This window comes from Thamnophis elegans, chromosome 16 (genome assembly GCF_009769535.1).
Source record: "Thamnophis elegans isolate rThaEle1 chromosome 16, rThaEle1.pri, whole genome shotgun sequence".
NCBI classification, from domain to species: domain Eukaryota; kingdom Metazoa; phylum Chordata; class Lepidosauria; order Squamata; family Colubridae; genus Thamnophis; species Thamnophis elegans.
Genome location: NC_045556.1, coordinates 33,931,053 through 33,950,569, shown reverse-complemented (window position 1 = coordinate 33,950,569; position 19,517 = coordinate 33,931,053). Strand labels below are relative to the sequence as shown.

The 19,517-nt window shown below is 42.4% G+C and overlaps 1 protein-coding gene across 1 annotated transcript in view; it reads left to right on the top strand.

Annotated features, from left to right (window-relative positions):
- The first annotated feature begins 586 nt into the window (after positions 1–586).
- The window catches only part of AK8 (adenylate kinase 8), a 34,741-nt gene continuing 15,810 nt past the window's right edge, over positions 587–19,517 (top strand). Inside the window, 6 exon segments of the mRNA XM_032233226.1 lie at positions 587–611; positions 614–669; positions 1,846–1,930; positions 13,788–13,837; positions 15,141–15,193; positions 15,195–15,252. Coding sequence (XP_032089117.1) covers positions 587–611; positions 614–669; positions 1,846–1,930; positions 13,788–13,837; positions 15,141–15,193; positions 15,195–15,252 — 327 coding nt within the window.

Genomic DNA, 19,517 nt, shown 5'->3' with positions numbered 1-19,517 from the left:
AAAAAAACAACCCTCCGCAGAGCCTCCCAAGACAAGAGCAGTCTATCCGCCAACCAGCTTTGGAGCTCAAAGCCGGAAAAAGTTGGCAGATGGGGTATCTTTTTGCTGGCCGGATATCTCCGGACGTTCCCTTTGCCTCGCTTACGTGTATGTGTGTGTGTGTGGGGGGGGGTCCCCCGAGGTATGTAGTCGGTTGCTTCTGCCCCTTGGCAAAAGGTTTTAATGTGGGACGGGGGAGCAGCAATCGGTTGCTGCTCCCCCCTTTTTCCCCCAAAAAGGTCTGAGTGGGAGGGAGAAGAGCTGCAATAGAAGCCCCTCGTGCAGGCTGACACGCGAGTGCGTTCACACAACCTGGGGGGGAGAAACCCCGTGCACGCAAAAAAAAAAGTCCTACAAGTCAACGCTTCCAAAAGCGCTTTTTTTTGGCCTCTCGGCTGCCCTCTAGCGGCCGCACCCCGTGCCTTCAAACCCCAGGTCTTTTGTGGCTAGCTAGCCAGCGGCGGTGGAAGCTCTGTCGCTAGGTGATGACGCGAGACAAGCGCGTCTCCTTCTGTGAGCATAGCGACGCGCGGTTGCTACGGGCGCCATGGACGCGACCAAAAGGCCTCTGTACATCCCCCGCAGATGGGGCTCTACGCGGAGAAGCACCGTCTTTTCGAAATGATGCAGGTGAGGGGAAGCCCGGCTCGGGTTTGTCCGGATATGTATTTATAAGGGGGGGGGGCGGGAATGTCCGGACCAAACCTAATTTCTAACGTTGGATTTTTCCCTTTACCATGGGGAGCCCCCTTGTGGAGTACTGTGAAGCCGTTACCATGGCAATTCCACTGTGCTGTACGGTAGAAAATGGCGGCAGTACAGTAGAAGCCACTTTAAGACACAACAGACATACACACGCCAAAGGTGTTAGGGGTGTCTTACACACACACACACCACACACACACACACACACACACACACTTTTATCCATATAGAGATAATCCTAAGAGTAAGAAGATGCACAAGCATGATTGCAAAATGCTTTAGGCGTGGCTAAGAAGTTTGTTCCTAGATCTGTTTTATTTATTCTTTTTATTTTATCCTGCCGTTATTACTTTTAATTATAAAGAGCAGGAAGTATATTAGGTAGACTTGACCCTTGGATGAATTAATAATTCAAGTACCAAATCCGCCTGATGCTCCTTCCTGCTCTTACTTTCCTCACAAAAACCACCCTGTGAGGTGGGCTGAGCTGGGATAAAGCGACAGGCTCAAATTCACCCAACCGGCTTTCTTGCCCAAGGCGGGATTGGAACCCAGGATCTCCAGGGGATTGGCCCAATGTCGCTAACCAGCTTTCATGCCTAAATTGGTGTTAGAACTAAAATCACAACACTGAGTAACAGCATCATGCGCAAGTTACATCCCGGTAACTTTAGATAGAAATCCAATAAGAAAACCAAATTTTAAGATAGTTTTTCAAAATGTTTACAACTCTGGAAGCAACATTGGTGTGAGAAAATTAAATTTAAAGAGTGAGTTAAAAACATCACAAACTTCTCTTTTGTTACCGTTTTTGGTAATTGTTGTTAGATACAATCCTTTTCTGATTGCAGATCTACTAAATGCCCTAAGCTTCTGAATTATTTTTCATTGTTAGCTTTTTTTGTAAATAAACCAGGAAGTTTTTCCCCCCCCTAAGCCAGTAACACAAGCAGAACTGGCTGCAAGAAAGCAAGTTTCCGAGTAGTGTAAACATTTAATTTATTAAATAGTCAAGCATTTCCCAAGTGGCATTGGGAAAATGTTTTGAATAGGGACCAGAAATTGCTTCCTTATCACTTAGTCCCATTGATTCCTTTCTAGGATTTGCTTGGAAATTTGCTGATCCACCAACCGGAGAACCCCTTGGACTTCTTGATAAGGAAGTTAAAATATAGCAACTGTGACAGTGAGTAAGAATTGATGGTTGTGACTGTGACGGCTGAAATAATTGGTTGAACAAATTCAGAGCAGTTGTCCCAAACTGGAGTGAATGATCACATCTTTTAGAATTGATCTTGTTACCTGGGGATCCTGGAGGTTGTCTCTTTCCCAAACATCTGTAAGTCTCCAGGTTGCGAAGGAATTGCGAAGAAAACCTTGAAGAAGACCTCACTCTGTCAAGGACCTCATCTCAAATGATCTAAGTGCCAGAACTCACTGTAACAGCATTGCCAAAGTGTTTTTAACCGAATTTTGTGAAGCTTTTTCTCCAGTAACATTGTCATGCAAACTAGGGCATATAAAACCTTTGCTAGACCAATTCTCGAATACAGCTCATCTGCCTGAAATCCACACTGTATTATAGGACATTAATACAATTGAGCGAGTCCAGAGATATTTCACGAGAAGAGTCCTCCACTCCTCTGCTCACAATAGAATCCCTTACATCACCAGCCTCAAAATTTGGGGCTTGGACAACCTGGAACTACGCTGCCTATGATCTGACCTAAGCGTAGTACACAAAATTATTCGCTACAACATCCTACCTGTCAATGACTACTTCAGCTTCAACCACAATAATACACGGGCAAACAATAGGTAGAAACTCAAGGTAAAGCGCTCCAAACTCGATTGTAGAAAATACGACTTCGGCAACAGAGTGGGCAACGCCTGGAATGGTCTACCTGACTCCGTTGTTGCAGCCTCAAACCCCCACGGGTTCAACCTTAAATTGTCCACCGTGGACCTCACCCCATTCCTAAGAGGTCCGTAAAGTGGGCGTGCATAAGCGCGCCAGCGTGCCTCCCATCCCTGTCCTATGGTCCCCGTTTATCTGTACCCATTTCCTGTGTTCATGTCCATGTTTACACCTTTTATATCGTACATTTGACAAACGAAATAAAATAAAATAAGGTTTAGAAGAGTTCACACTTGGCAACTTTAAAATGTGTAGACTACAACTCGCAGAATTCCCCAGCCAGCACACTTCCAAGATGCTTGGACTTCAACTCCCAGAATTCCCCAGCCAGGATAATGATTTAGAACACCATTCTTAAATAAGCAAAGGTTCAAACTCTGTCCACATCAAATAAAAATTAAGAGCCAATAAGCAAGGAAGAATAGCAGAAGGCGGATTTTTCTGTAAGTCTGATTTAATAGCATTTTCTTTTTCTTGAACTTGAAGGAGAGGCTGGTTGTTTTGGAAGAAGGAGGGTAAACCCCCCTCCCCTTTCCCTTATTAAAGTCAGCAAAGCTATGAATTTTCATGATTTCTGCTCGCAAGTCAAGTTTTCATCCCAGAGAAGATTTCAAGCAGAGAGATGTAGGCAAAAAGAAATAGAAAAAGGAAAAAATGAAAGAAAAAAGTATCTACTATTCTTGTCAGGAAGTCAAAAGTGATTTTAATTAGTCATAAATTCTAAAGCGAAGTATAGAAAAGGGAGATGTTCCCTCTCAATTCATCACAAAAGCAGCAATAATTTAGATCTAAATTCGAGGACAAGGATAAAGCTGCTGAAGATTTAAAACCAGAGAGGTTACCTCATTGAGAAAGTGTTGTTACTTTTGGCTTTACACAGGCTAAAACCATGGATGAAAGACGGGCTACCGTTTGCCCTTCTGTGAATTTTTGTTTGTTTGAAAAAATTAAGTTTGTATTTGACAAAAAAAACCTATTCCCTCAGACCCTGTATGATTAATTCATGGTATTGGCTTACCATAAAATGGTGTGTGTCCCTTGCAAGATAGTGGCTTTAAAAAGGACTGGTACATTTTGTGGAAAGCTTTGTACTGACAGCTAATACAATCTTTAAATTAATTTTATTAAGTTGCGTTGGTGTCCTCTTCTTACCGCCCAGTGCTTGGAGATGACTTGATTGACACAACAACTAAATCACCCTTGTGATTAGCTGGAATCTGCAAAGAGTTTCCTCCAATGGACCCAAATGGATCTCATTCTGCCTTTTCTCAAAAGACTCATGAAGGCCTGGCTCTTAGACCCTCTCATTTTATTGCTCTCGCCATATTTTCTCTGTTTTTTTAAAAAAATGACTTTATTGCAATTTCTTTGAGGGTTGTGAATTGCCTCAGAGTCCTTCAGTTGGAATGCAAGTTGAAAAAAAATATTATTACGGTAATCACCCACACTTCCGTTGGGTCTCTTTCTCACATGCCCAATCCAGAAGCTGTTTACAGAAACTAAAAGCAAATTTCCACCTAATCATCATCATCATCATCATCATCATCATCAATTCAGTAGCACAAATGATCCATTGGAATTTGTGCAAAAATTATAATATTAAAACAGCAACAAACTGGTGGGAACATCAGCCTGAAAAGTCACCGAAAATCAGATGGTCAAGATCTTGTGGGATTTCTGCATACAAACCGACAAAATACTGGCGCATATACACCAGACATCACACTGGTTGAGAAAAAACAAGGTCACAATCATAGACATTGCAATACCAGGTAATAGCAGGGTCGCGAGAAGGAACATGAAAAAATCGCAAAATACCAGGACTTAAAAATCGAAATCAACGACTATGGCACAAACCAGCAGTGGTAATTCCAGTGGTAATTGGCACACTGGGTGCTATTCCAAAAGCACTGGGAATTACATTTAAAACAGTTAAAAATTGACAAAATCACCATCAGTCCAAATGCAAAAAGCCCATGCTTGGATCTGCAACCATATTACGAAAATACGTTACGACGTCCTAGGCCACTGAGTGGGACCCGACTAGTAATCAATGCCAAATCCGGTGAAACAACTGGCCGCTGTGATACAATTCTGTTGTTGTGATAATAATAATGTTTATTGATATCGCTATTCCTGGAGATGGCCAGAGTCGAAGAAAATAACTAGAAAAGTAATGAAATATCATGACCTGGCCATCGAAAATGACACAATTATGGATGAAGCATGTGACAGTGATACCCATTGTCATCAGGGCACTTGGCACCATGTCCAAGAATTTTACAAGATACACCCACAAATTGCAGTTTCCTGCAATAACACCAGCGGAACTGCGAAAAACTGCACTACTCAGAACATCGTACATCTTAAGAAGGTACTTGGTGATACCTAGGACCCATATCAACCATCAGAGCCAATCAGTTATATTTGTGATACATTTTAAAATGTTCAGTTGACTGAGTTTCATATTTAATAAATTAAAGAGATAACAAAAAACCCCAGGGTTGCATTTAGCTTGCCTTGTTCATACACACCGCAATTCCAGCTTTAAAAAGCCTTAGATTGCTGGAAAATCCAATACCGACAGTACAACAGTTCAGAATTGCAATGGTTTTGTTAACCCAATTTGCCATAATTTTGGCTTGCTCGTAATGTTATGCCAAGGTTTGGCCAAACCCAGACTTTATCCTGGTTTACAGCTTATGCAAAAGCCAAAAGCAGGTCCTTTCCCCACTGGTCTCCATAACAGTTTTCTTTTCAGAGATACCAAAAATATTACATATTTTGATCTGCCTCAGGTCTACTTGACTTCTTAACATCCACAAAACCCAGATCTCAATCTCTGAAACGGTGCAATATTTGGTAGAAGCTCAATTCTGCTTCCGCTGACCAGGTTGGATGGTGAAATTTTACCTATTAAATCTGCGCAACTACCCTTTTGCCGCTGCGACACCTGGGCAGCTTACAGAAGAAATAACCTTTAAAACACGACAACAGCGGCAAGCGATAAAGCTGCTAAAGCAATTTTGGAACTGAATCTACACTCTATCATCAGGAACTCTTGTTGAAGTGTCTTTCCGACATATTTTAAATCCAGTTCTTTGAAAAATAAAGATATTTTAGCGAGTTAATTTTGCCTCTCTTTGCCATGATCCCGGATGAGTCAGGAATGTGCCTTTGGGGCCTTAAAAACAGTGGGTCAGCCTCTGTTTAATCTTTATTAAGTTTGAATTAATGGCAATTTTTTAACAAGCCTCCTTGTATTTTCTCTGGAAATAACATCCGTTATTTTCCCTTGGGCGAATTCAACTTTTCGTTCCCTCCAAAATCCATGACATATGTTTAGGGATGGTGGAAGTGTTTTTTTTTTTAAACCAGCGTGCAAATGTGTAAATCAATGCATTTGCTACGTCTGCTAGCTATTCTTAAGCCCAAGGAAAAAGCAGATTTAGTACAAAGCGAACGTTTATAGTTGCCCTGGGCAATATTAAAGCATGATACGCTGTGTATAATGATACGTTTCGTTTTTTTTTATCAAACGTTTGTCCAAGAAAGCAGCGTATTAAAGCTTCAGTACCTCGGGGTTTTGGTCTGAATTTTAATCATGCTTCCTCCTTAAACCTCAAAAGGAACTGGAGCTAGAAAGCTTCTTTTTAATTTTTTTTTTCTTCAGTTTGCTTTGAAGCGGGCGGAAGAAGTTGATTAGTGTTGGCACCAAAGCACATTTCCGATGACTCTCTGTTTATAATAATTCCTCATTACCAGGCTGAAGTTTCAAGGTGTTAAAATTCTAGGGAGGGGCGGAAAGAGAAAAGAAACAGAAGAAGAAAAAAAGAAGAAAGAAAGAAAAAGAAGGAAATAGAGAGAAAAAAAAGCTGAACGTTTTAATCAGAGTCGGGGAAAAATTAGGCGACGAAACCACTTAATGGGGTTTTTCTTCCAGTTGCACTTTTCAAAACCAATGAAAGCCAGAAAGAACATTGCCTTGAACCTCCCAAGTCAAAAGAGGAAGCTTTGTTAAGATGAATTGTAATCTCGATTTAAAAGTTGTCCTTGCCCAGTTTTGTGTTAAAATGCTTGCAAAGCTTTGTGGGGAATAAATTACTCAGCTCTGTTTTCCTCCTTGGCTACCTTTCAAGATCAGACAGCACCTAGTCTATTCTTATTTTCTATTTAAATCGATTATTTTAGTAGGTTATTTTAGATTGTAGTATATTGTTTTTGCTTTTATTTGATCGGGCATTGTGGTTCTTTATTGTTTCAGATTTTAGTTTATTATTTCAGTTTATCTTGCTTTTTATTATATGTTTTAGCTTGTTGTATTATGTATTTGGTTATTTTAGTTTATTTTTAATTGCTTTGATGTTTTAGTTTATTGTATTATATATTTTAGTTTATTTTTTATTGCTTGAATTTCCAGTTTCTTATTTGAGTTTTTCTCGCTTTTAATTGTATACGTTAGTCCAATTTTAGTATATATTGTAGTTATAGTTTTACTTGTTTTAGATATTAGTTTAGTTTGGGGGTTTATTTTGCTTTTGTCATGGATTTATTTGTTGCCCCTTGGTTTAGATTTTAGTCTGTGTTTGAATTTGTTGTTTTTATTATGCATTTTAGTTTATTTAGTATTTCATTTATTTTGGTCCTATTATCTTCTATTTTATTTTAATATATTTATTTAGTTTGATTTATTTTATTATTTTCTTTCTTTATTGTTTTATTTCATTCTTTTTTCAAAATAAATAAATAAATTAGGCCATCACAGTCTTGTCTGTTTCTAGAAAACCTTCTTAAAGAAGCCATAGAAAGGAAAACACTAAGGCCATTTTTTTTAAAAAAATCCTTAATTAAAAAAAAATATACTGTATAATATCTAAATCTCAGCAGTATTAATTCATTGATTTAAAAGCCGTCTGGATGAGCTGCAGCTTTTCCATTCACTTTGCCCCCTAAGTCACACTGGGACTTTTCTTTGGGTTCGACAACACAGTGAGAAACACAATGGCCAAGTTCCCACAACTACATCACGCCCAACTCCATTGTCACAGAGATGTGTGAACCCAACCCTGCCTTGGGGAGAAAAAAAAATAGTTTCCCGGGCTCCCTAAATTTGCTCTCTTTAAATGCCATTCCTGATCACACCTTAGTCACGTTTCACCCCCTCCCCAAAACCTGGTTAAGATTCCATTTCTCCATTCCGACATGATCTCCCGTCATCCTGGCCTGAATTCTCAGGCCTCCTGCTCTATTTTAATCCTCAAATTAGCAACGATACTCAAGAGAGGAGACTCCCAAGATTCGTTTAACGTAAAATCCAGAGGCCTGAAGGACAAAATTATTATTATTATAATAATAATAATACAACATCTATTAATCGAAGTAAAGAACAAAAATCTACTGAAGGCCCAACAGACAAAAAGAATACAGAAAAGATGTGATAAAATCAAGAATGGAGAGTTGGCAGAACAAAGCACTGCAAGGCCAATTTCTGGAAAAAATAAAAGATAAAGTGGACAGTGAACAAACTTGGTTATGGTTAACAACAGGTACATTAAAGAAAGAAACAGAGTCACTAATCCTGGCTGCGCAAGAACAAGCTATCCGCACAAATGCCATTAAGGCCAAAATCGAAAAATCCTCTGATGATGCCAAATGCAGACTTTGCAAAGAAGCTGATGAAACTGTTTACATACTCAGCTGCTGTAAAAAAAATTGCGCAGACTGATTATAAATTGCGGCACAATTCAGTAGCACAAATGTTCCATTGGAATTTGTGCAAAAATTATAATATTAAAACAGCAACAAACTGGTGGGAACATCAGCCTGAAAAAGTCACCGAAAATCAGATGGTCAAGATCTTGTGGGATTTCCGTATACAAATGGACAAAATATTGGTGCATAATACACCAGACATCACACTGGTTGAGAAAAATAAGGTCACAATCATAGACATCGCAATACCAGGTGATAGCAGGGTCGCCGAGAAGGAACATGAAAAAATCGCAAGATACCAGGACTTAAAAATCGAAATTCAACGACTATGGCACAAACCAGCAGTGGTAATTCCAGTGGTAATTGGCACGCTGGGTGCTATTCCAAAAGCACTGGAATTACATTTAAAACAGTTAAAAATTGACAAAATCACCATCAGTCAAATGCAAAAAGCCGCACTGCTTAGATCTGCACACATATTACGAAATACGTTACGAGTCCCTAGGCCCCTGGGTGGGGACAAACTAGTAACCAATGCAAATCGGCCGAAACAAACTGGCCGCTGTGATACAATAGTAGTAGTAGTAGTAGTAGTGTAGTAGTAGTAGTAGTAGTAATAGTAATAATAAATGTGTGTTGTCCCGATTGTAATTGGAGCCCTTGGAGCAATACCCAAAGGACTACCCCGCTATTTGGAAATTTTAAGTTTATCAGACTGAACATTCTGATTCTACAAAAAAACCACCCTACTTGGACAAGCTTATATCCTCCGATGTTACCTTAACAGTTCCTAGGTCCTTGGTTAGGACTCGAAGCTGTTGAGCTACCAACCAGCCCCAAAGGCTGTGAAATCTCACCAAAGATTAACCCACATAATACTCAACTTGAGGATGCTACACCTCTTTGAACTGTGCTCGGAATGGAAAAGTGTGCTCCCCTTCCCCCAAACACAAAGGAAACAAGATCAGGGAGAATTGGAGATGAATGTTCTGCGCAAGGGCAGACAAGAAAGAACTAAGACGCCTGTCTCCAGTGGCGAGGGAAAGGCTTGGCTGCCCGCACAGAGGGAACCTGAGAATGTTCAAGGGGACTTCTGCTTCTAAGTTCACCTGGGAGGAAGCTAGTTGCAACCACTAGACGTGAGAGGAAAAGCAAAAGCGCTCCGTAGCTTCCGATGGAATTTCCAAAACAGCTTTCTGGGCTGGCTACTTGCAACATAGAATAACATCATTGGAAGGGACCTAGTTTGAGGTCTTCTAGTCCAACCTTCTGGACTAAGGTAGGTGTCCTCCTATCGTTTCAGACAAATGCTTGTCCAATCTTTTTGAACAAACCTATAGATGATGAGGATGATGAAAGAGAAAAGATAGAAAGATAGGTAGATAGGTAGGTAATGGTTGGTTGGGTGGATAGATGATTGAGATAAGATAGAGATAGAGATTAGATATAGATACAGATACAGATATAGATACAGATATATAGATACATATAGGTAGATGAGAGACATTGATAGATGATTGATTGTTGGATGGATGGATGGATGGATGGATAGATGTAGATAAAGGAGGAGAACCTGTGGCTTAGTGGCTAATACAACTGCCTAATATGTAATACAGCACAGGTTCAAATCCCAGTAAGGGTATGGCTAGCTGATGAGAGCTAAATAGCTTGAAATAGATCTATACTAGTCTCCCTTTATTTATTTATCAGCACAAATGCAACACAGATGTAGATATATATATATATAGATAAATATAGATCAATGAGAGGACTAGATAGATAGGTAGATGGATGGATGGATAGATGTAGATGTGTATGTATATAGATATAGATATAGATATAGATATAGATATAGATATAGATAGATAGATAGATAGATAGATAGATAGATAGATAGATAGATAGATAGATAGATAGATAGATATGAGAGATATAGATAGGATAGATGGATAGATGTAGTAGATGTATATATATGATAGATAGATATAGATGATAGATGATAGATAGATAGTAGATAGATAGATAGATAGATAGATAGATAGATAGATAGATAGATATAGATTGATGAGAGACATAGATAGGTATGGAATGGATGGATGTAGATGTAGATGTGTATACATATAGACAGATGAGAGATAGAGGTAGTAGGTAGGAGTTAAGTAGGTGGATGGATGGATGGATAAATATAGATATATAGATAAATATAGGTAAGATGAGAGATAGAGGTAAGTAGGGTAGTAGTTAGGTAGGTAGAAACAGACAGACAGACAGACTGACAGACAGAGATAGGAGCCAGGAGACATTGAGCAGAGATCTATCTATATCTATCCCCAGTCAGATGACTTTCCTGTTCACTTTCAACTTTTGAGGTAAACCATTCCACTGATTAATTGTTCTCACTGTCAGAAAATTTCTCCTTAGTTCTGGTTGGGTCTGTCTTTGATGAGCTTCCATCACTCACTTCTTGTCCTGTCCTCAGGCGTTTTGGAGAATAGGTTGATTCCCTCTTCTCTGTGGTAGCCCTCAAATAGTGGAAGAGTGCTGTCGTGTCACCTCTAATCCTTCTCTTTGATAGGGTAGGCATGGCTAGGCTCCCTCAACTGTCCATCATATGATTTGGCCCCCCAGATCTTTTTACCATCTTTGTTGCTCTTCTCTGCAGAGTTGGGGGTTGTACAGTATATGTGGTACCTTGCTCAATAGGAGTAACTGTGAGAGGGATCTTGGAGTCCTAGTGGACAGCCGGTTAAATAGGAGCCAGGCGTAGGCAGCAGCTGCCAAAAAAGCCAACGAAGTTCTAGGCTGCATCAACAGAGGGATGGAATCAAGATCACGTGAAGGGTTAATATCACTTTATAAGGCTTTGGTAAGGCCACACTTGGAATACGGCATTCAGTTTTGGTTGCCATGATGTAAAAAAGATATTGAGACTCTAGAAAGAGTGCAGAGAAGAGCAACAAAGAGGATTAGGGGACTGGAGGTTAAAACATATGAAGAACGTTGCAGGAACTGGCTATGTCTAGTTTAATGAAAGAAGGACTAGGGGAGACATGATGGCAGTGCTCCAATATCTCAGGGGTTGCCCCAAAGAAGAGGCAGTCAAGCTGTTCTCCAAAGCACCTCCGGGTAGGACAAGAAGCAATGGGTGGAAAATAATCAAGGAGAGAAGCAATTTAGAACCAAGGAGAAATTTCCTGACAATTAGAACAATTAATCAGTGGAATGACTTGCCTCCAGAAGTTGTGAATGCTCCAACACTGGAAGTCTTTAAGAAGATGTTGGATAGCCATTTGTCTGAAGTGGTGTAGGGTTCCTGCCTCGGCAGGGAGTTAGACTAGAAGACCTCCAAGGCCCCTTCTCACTCTGTTTATTCTATTCTTTTCTATTCTATTTGACCTCCAAGGTCCCTTCCAACTCTGTTAATCTGTTAAGAAGCTTTGTGTGAAGGACAGGTCCCGAGAGCGACAACCTTCCCTGGACCAACACATTGTGTGAGTTCCCGTAGAGCTTTGTGTCCATGTCGGACATTGTGATTGGCTAGTTGTTTCAAGGCCAAGTGTGGATGTGCCATCCTGGCCCATTGGGCTTACCGATAGATCTGAGTGAAGTAAACCATGTGTCTAGCAAGAGTAGATTGGGACTCTGTTGCTTCCCATACCCACAATCTATACATTGAAGGACAAGTTTGGCTTATTAATCGAAGGACCGAATGGCTTCCTTGTTATATTCCTTCTTTTTCTAAAGATTGCCTTTGGAACTTCCCAGCATCCCTTCACAGATGAATCCTGAATGCTCTTTAAAAAACAGTTCTGCTTCAGCACGAATGAGTCAAAAGTAAATAGAAAACAAGCCAGCTACAAACTCTTCCTACTCTGCCATGTCCTACTTCTTCTCCGGTAACATTGGACTGCAAACTAGGGCATACAAAAAACCTTTGCCAGAACAATCCTCAAATACAGCTCTTCCCCCTGGAATCTGCAACTGTATTTCGGGCATTAATACAATCTGAGCAAGTCAAGATGTATTTCACAGGAAGAGTCCTCCACTCCTCTGCTCACAATAGGATCCCTTATGCCACCAGGCTCAAAAATTTGGGCTTGGACAACCTGGAATTATGTTGACTAAGTTCTGACCTAAGCGTAGTAGACACAATTATCTGCTACAACCTCCTACCTGTCAATGACTACTTCAGCTTCAACCACAACAATGCAGAGTACATAATAGCTACAAACTCAAGATAAACCGCTCCAAACTCGATTGCCAGATAATATGACTTCAGCAACAGAGTGGTCAACACCTGGAATGCTCTACCTGACTCTTTTGTTATATCCTCAAATCCCCACAGCTTCTACCTAAACTGTCTAGCGTGGACCTCACCCCTTTCCTAAAGAGGTCCGTAAAGGGGCGTGCATAAGCGCACTAGCGTGCCTACCATCCCTGTCCTACTATCCCCACTTATTTGTACTCATTTCTTATGTATATACGTATACCTGCTTGTTGTGGCCAAGCAGGAGCCATTGGAGCTGCCACTAGACTCCGACAGCAAGGGGCCCTATGAGTCGGCTCTGGAGGATGTGGAGGACCCTGGACAGGGTTTCCGACTCTGAGCAGGGCGCAGAGAGGCTGGTTGGCCATCAGGAGGCACCTGAGCCTTGTACCAATGGGGAGGAGACAAGGGAGAGTGAGCGGTTGCCAGTAGTGAGTTGTTCCTGGATGCACGCCATCGAAGAGCTAGTAGCGTCAGGAATAATTACGCAATTACAGGAGGTAATTGCACTCAGCTGGTGGTCATTAGGCTCCTCTCCAGACTACAAAAATGCTACTTGTGCACACGCCCCTCTTTGCAGAAGTCAACGCAGTGATTAAAAGTTGGAGAACTTTTGTACCTAGTTTGGCAGGCTGGATTGCTGCCAAGATTTGTCTGAGTTGCTGCCAAGGTCCTTATCTGTTTGTTCTGCTGCTTTCAGCCACCGAGGTTTTGGTGTCTTGCTATAAAGTACATTCCAGTTAAGCTTGTCTCGGATTCGTTACTGGACGGAGAAGGGGGTCAGAAACACCTGCTTATACGTTTATATGTTACATTCATACTTGTTTTCTCATACACGCTTGACTATATAAATAAATAAAAAAACATACATTCCTTTCCCTGACCACAATAGCAAGGTTGTCATGGGAGTTGAAGTCCACAACATCTGTCCACTCCCACTCCCAAGTAGAGCATCTCTGTGTCTCTCAATTTTCTTCGACCTCCAGCCTCCCGTTGGAGGCCATGTTGACGAATGTAAACAGAAGCACCAAACTGAACCTCAAGGAAGCAGCTCCCATGTCGGGCAGGAATTAGAAACTGATCCAGCTGTGTAAGAATCAAGAATCCTGACATTTTTTTAAAAAAATTTATTTTTTTTATCCATAGCTCCAAGGATCTTTTTACTTGGCCCTCCAGCCTCTGGGAAAACTACTATCGTGAGTATATCCCCCTCCTCCTCCTCCTTTTCCTCTTTATCCATCTCTCTCCTTCCCCTTCCCCTTCCTTTTCCCTTCCTTCTCCTTCACTGCTCCTTCTTCAACACCACTTCCCCCTCCTCTATCTAATTCTTTCTCCTTCATATAATTCCCTCTTCTTCGCCATATACTGTAATTCCTTCTCCTTCTACTTTTTTCTTCTACTTTCTTCTTCTTTCTTCTTCTTCTTCTTCTTCTTTCTCTTTGTCTTCCTCCTCTCAACCTCCTCCACCTTCCTCCTCCTTTTTCTTTTTTCCTTTTCTCCTCCTCCTTCCTCTTCTTCCTCTGTCTTCCTTCTCTCAATCTCCTTCTCCATCCCTTCTCCTCCTCTCTTCCGCCTCTTTTTCTTCCTTTTCTCCTCTTTCTTTTCCTCCTCCTCCTCCTCCTCTTCTCTCCTCCTCCTCCTCCTCCTCCTCCTCCTTCTCCACCCTCCTTCACTAAGTTGCCGGGGAAAAAGTGACCATACCTCCAAAACTCCCACTCCTCTCCCCTAGCTCCTTCCCATCATGTTTAAAGATAGCAAAACGCCCACAATAACAATCAGGAGAAGACCATCGAATGACCATTTAAAAAGCAGCAGGAGGGGCTGTTGCTTTAAGCCAAGCATAACTTCAGATGTTCCCTTAACACAGGGGCCGCGTTAAGATTTTTCAATTTCCATCGCTCCGTTTCGATGATCTCTTCAGACCTTTAGGTAATTAATGACTTGGGGCTCTTGATTATTGATCAATAGCTCTTGGTTGAAAGGGGAAGTTGCTTACGGCTACCTCCTATTGCAACACCAGAAAAGGCCGCCACTGATGTTGATTCCCTTTTCCATTGCACCTCACTTATTGATTTTATTTACCTATTTTATCAGAACCGCCCTTTAAATTGAATCCACATTAAAGCTGCCCGGTGACAAGGCTCGGCTTGAAACCTCTAGGAAAAAAAATGGGGGGGGGGGGAAACTTCCGCTGCTTTTTGAACAGACCCGGGAGGACATATTTTTTCCGGCCTCCATAATGTCCCGTCCCAAATTCCACCGTGTCAAATTTAAAAGTCGTTTCCCCTCCTTCTCTCTCTCTTTTTTAAAGCAGCTGTTCTCGTGCATCATTTTTGACTTTTTTGCTCTGAGCACCGTGGGGTGGGGGTGTCTTTTCCCTGCTAGGGACCCTTTCCTATTTCTTCAAATATTTGTGGCAAACACACATTTCTTGCACACACACACACACTTCCCCACCGGCCTGTTTCCCTTCCCCCACCTTTTGTAGTCTCCCTGCAGGCGATGTGGCTCAGTAAACAATTGATAATCCCCCGGATTTCCCGAGAGCTTTGGTAGCGATGATTGGTCAGACCTCTCAAGTGAAGTGCGAAAGCGTCTGGAGAGAAAGCAGGTAGATTTTCTACAAGTAACAAGGCTGTCTCTGCGGGCGAGGGAGGGGAGGAAATAAATTGTGGCGTTTGCCGGGGGTTTTTTTTGGCAAGCGCGCGATGAGGGGTCCAATTATCACCGTTTGCTGGCATCAAGAATGGGCTCCTGGGCGCCCTTCGGAAGTCGGTGATAAGAGGCTCCTGGTTGTCAAGTCTTCTCAGGTAGACCAGACAGCAACACGGCCGGATCAACCAATTCGATTTCATTCTAAGGCGACATTCACAGAACCTTGCAAGTCTGAAAATATAAATCTCACGTCCCCTCCCCCCTTTTACAGCCCAGGAGACTAGGGAGGGTCTCTTCTCAGCCTCTTTGCCCATCCATTATGCAGCAGGGGGCTTAAGGCGCCAAGTGGAAAGCAGGAGATGTTGAGTTCAAGTCTCGCCTTAGCCATGAAATCCAGCTGGGTGATTTTGGACCAGTTCACCAGGAGATGGAGAGTTCTAGTCCTGCATTAGGCATGAAAGCCGGCTGGGTGACTTGGGGCCAGTCACCAGGAGACGGGAGTTCTAGTCCTGCCTTAGGAATGAAAACCAGCTGCATGACTTTGGGCCAATCACCAGGAGACGGTGAGTTCTAGTCCTGCCTTAGGAATGAAAGCTGGTTGGATTACTTTGAGCCAATCAGCACCAGATGGGAGTTCTAGTCCTGCCTTTGGCAGTTTGTTGTTAGGGAGAAAATAGGAGGAGGAAGGTTTGTTGGATATGTATTATATTTTTTGTAAAAAATAATAAGGCAGGATACAAATAAAAAACGGAACAGGGTATGTCTAGTTTGATGAAAAAAAGGACTACGGGAGACATGATAGCAGTCTTCCAATATCTCAGGGGCTGCCCCAAAGAAGAGGGAGTCAAACTATTCTCCAAAGCACCTGAGAGTAGAACAAGAAGCAATGGGTGGAAACTAATCAAGGAGAGAAGCAACTTAGAACTGAGGAGGAATTTCCTAAAATGAGAACAATTAATCAGTGGAACAACTTGCCTCCAGGAGTTGTGAATGCTCCAACACTGGACGTTTTTAAGGATGTTGGATAACCATTTGTCTGAAGTGGTGTAGGCTTTCCTCCCTGAGCTGTGGGTTGGACTAGAAGACCTCCAAGGTCCCTTCCAACTCTGTTATTCTACATTCTAAAAACTTATTTTTAGCTTCCTGGGTGTGCAGCTTTCTTGCTCCTTCTGTCATCGATCACCCCAACCAATCTTGGGCCCTCTTTTTCAATTGATCTCGGGGGGGGGGGGGGGAACAACCACCCAGAGCCTTTCTTTTTCCTGGAGATGGATTTCCGTTCCATTCACATAAAGCCTCAATTGATTTGGAGGATGCAAACACACACACACACACACACACACAACACAAACACACACACGCGCACACACACCGAAGCACACAGCCATGTTTGTGAGCAGGGAAAGGGGGGGAAAAATCCCTTTGGCTTAATTACTCTCATTATTAGCATATTTCAGGCTAATCAGCGGTGCTTTCAAGGTACCCTATAGGGTTTCCTTGATTATTACGCGACATGAAAGGCACGGAGACCTGGCAAAAATCAGACATGGCAGGGTGGGGAACAGCTAACGAATTGACACGGCGCACACTGTAGGCCTCTCTCCCTGGCTCAGCTGCATCTGCGAAGAAAGAGCGGTTTCCCCCGCAACTCTAGGCCCTTCAAAGGAATCAGAAAAGTCCCAGAAAAATCCAACTTGTCGAACCAGATGGTGAGTGAGGGGGGAAAAAGTCTCTCTCCCCGTGTGCTGTCCTAGGTGCTGAACCTCTACTTTGGTTGAGAAAGAGTATTAGGGAAGAAGATAAAGTAGAATAGAATAGAATAGAAATTGAATGAAATGGAATAGAATAGAATGGAATGGAAGAATAGAATAGAAATTGGAATGGAATGGAATAGAATGGAATGAAAGAATAGAATAGAATTGGAATGGAATGGAAGAATAGAATAGAAATTGGAATGGAATGGAATAGAATGGAATGGAAGAATAGAATAGAAATTGGAATGGAATAGAATGGAATGGAATGGAATGAAAGAATAGAATAGAAATTGGAATGGAATGGAAGAATAGAATAGAAATTGGAATGAATGGAATGGAATGGAATGGAAGAATAGAATAGAAATGGAATGGAATGGAAGAATAGAATAGAAATTGGAATGAAATGGAATAGAATGGAATGGAATGGAAGAATAGAGTAGAAATGGGAATGGAATGACATGAATAGAATAGAATGGAATGGAAGAATAGAATAGAAATGGGAATGGAATGGAATAGAATAGAATTCTTTATTGGCCAAGTGTGATTGGACACACGAGGAATTTGTCTTGGTGCTTATGCTCTCAGTGTACATAAGGAGAGTAAGATACATTCATCAAGAATAAAAAGATACAACACTTAGTGAAAGTCATAAGCTATCAAATCGTACTAGGAAACAAATAAAAACAACATAAATTGAAAGATACAAGCAACATGGTTATAGTCATAAGTGGGGAGAGATAGATGCTAGGAAGGAAGAGAAGAAGAATAGTAATACAGTCTTAGTAAATTATTTGACCGTGTTGTGGGAACTGGTTGTTAAGCAGAGTGATGAGTTTTTATGGATGGATGAGTTTTTTATCCCGTGGGAAGTAACTCGAGGAGTTGAACATAGACCATATTGCTTCTCCCTCCTGTTTTGCCCACAACAACAACAACCATGTGAGGTGGATTGCATCGAGAGAGAGAGGGAGTGGCCTAGAGTCAACCAATGTCTTTTATGACTAAGGCGGGACCTAGAATTCCCAGTCTCCTAGTGATTGGCCCAAAGTCACCCCACTGACTTTTATCACTAAGGCGGGACTAGAATTCCCAGTCTCCTAGTGATTGGCCTCGATGCTCTCTCCACTTCTCTGTTTCGTTGCACACATCTCATGACCCAGCTAGGTACATCATCAGTGCTAGTGAGTGTGATCAGCTTTCTGCTCTCTAGGCAGTAGCTCTGAGCTTGGTTGTTTTCTTGCAGACGTTTCGTGACCCAACAAGGGAACATCATCAGCGCTACTGTATATAAATACAGTAGCTTTTGAGGTTGGTTCTTTTTCTCGCAGACATCTCGTGACCCAAATCAGTAACATCACCAGTCCCCTGAGCTAGAAACCTACTATTCCATCCGTCCCAGATCCTTTCAGACCCACGGTTCCTCCAGAATATATATATATATTTTCTGAACTATACTCCTGCCCAGTTTTAGGGGGAGACCTCCCCCTCCTCTGCTGAAGACAGCTAGCCAGAGGCTGGGAACTGAATCCCCTCCCCTGCATTGACCAAGCAGCTCTGTCCATCTGTCCCTCCTCTTGTCCTCCAACCATCCATCCATCCCCTGCTTGGTTGCTGCTCCTCACCTCGTCGAGGCTGGCCATGCAAGCCGGGTCCGGCAAGCCGGAGGAGAACTGAGCCAAAGGAGTTCAGAAGGGATGGGGAGGAAAGCGGGGAGGGGCTTAAATTGGATTCCACCAGACCCCAAGATCTCTTGAAAATGACACATCAAAGCAGGCCGGGAGAGACTGGCGCTTCTGCAAGCAGCATGAGGCACCTTTGTAAAGTGACAGCCTCAAAGCTGCCAAGGAATGTCTCCAGCCGCGAGAGGCTGCGGGAAGCTTTTGACGCGCCCGCCCGGCGGGACTCTCAAGACTTCCAAGAAACCCGCCGAAGTTGTTTCTTTCCTCTTCTCCAGCGCTCGGGTGCCTAACGGAGCCGGCTTCGAGTCACCGGGGAAAGGCCTAATTGGGTCATTTAGTCCACCCTTCACCTGCCTGCCATGGATCACCGGTACCCCATCCTGGACAGGCTTACATCCCAGCTCCTTTGAAGCGAAAGCAACATTTCTTCTCGTTGGGGAAGAGCAGGGGGAAAAAGTTTCTGAGAATTATTAAACACGCCGATCCGCCAACTTCTATGTTCTGTTTGCTGGCTGCTCATCTGGAGGAAGCACGGCGGACTTTCCGGGGTTTTTAGGGGCGGGCTATGGGGTTCTTGGTGCTGCCTGAGCTTGGTGGTTTCCTTGCAGACATTTTATCACCCCACGAGGTAGCATCATCAGTGCTGGAAGGGAGAAGGGTTTGTGGAGTGGAGGAGGAGAGGGAGGACTGTTGGGTCCTTGGTAGTCCTCTGAGCTGGATGGTTTTCTTGCAGGACATTTCATGGCCCAGCTAGGGAACATCATCAGGGCTAGAAGGGAAGGGGATTG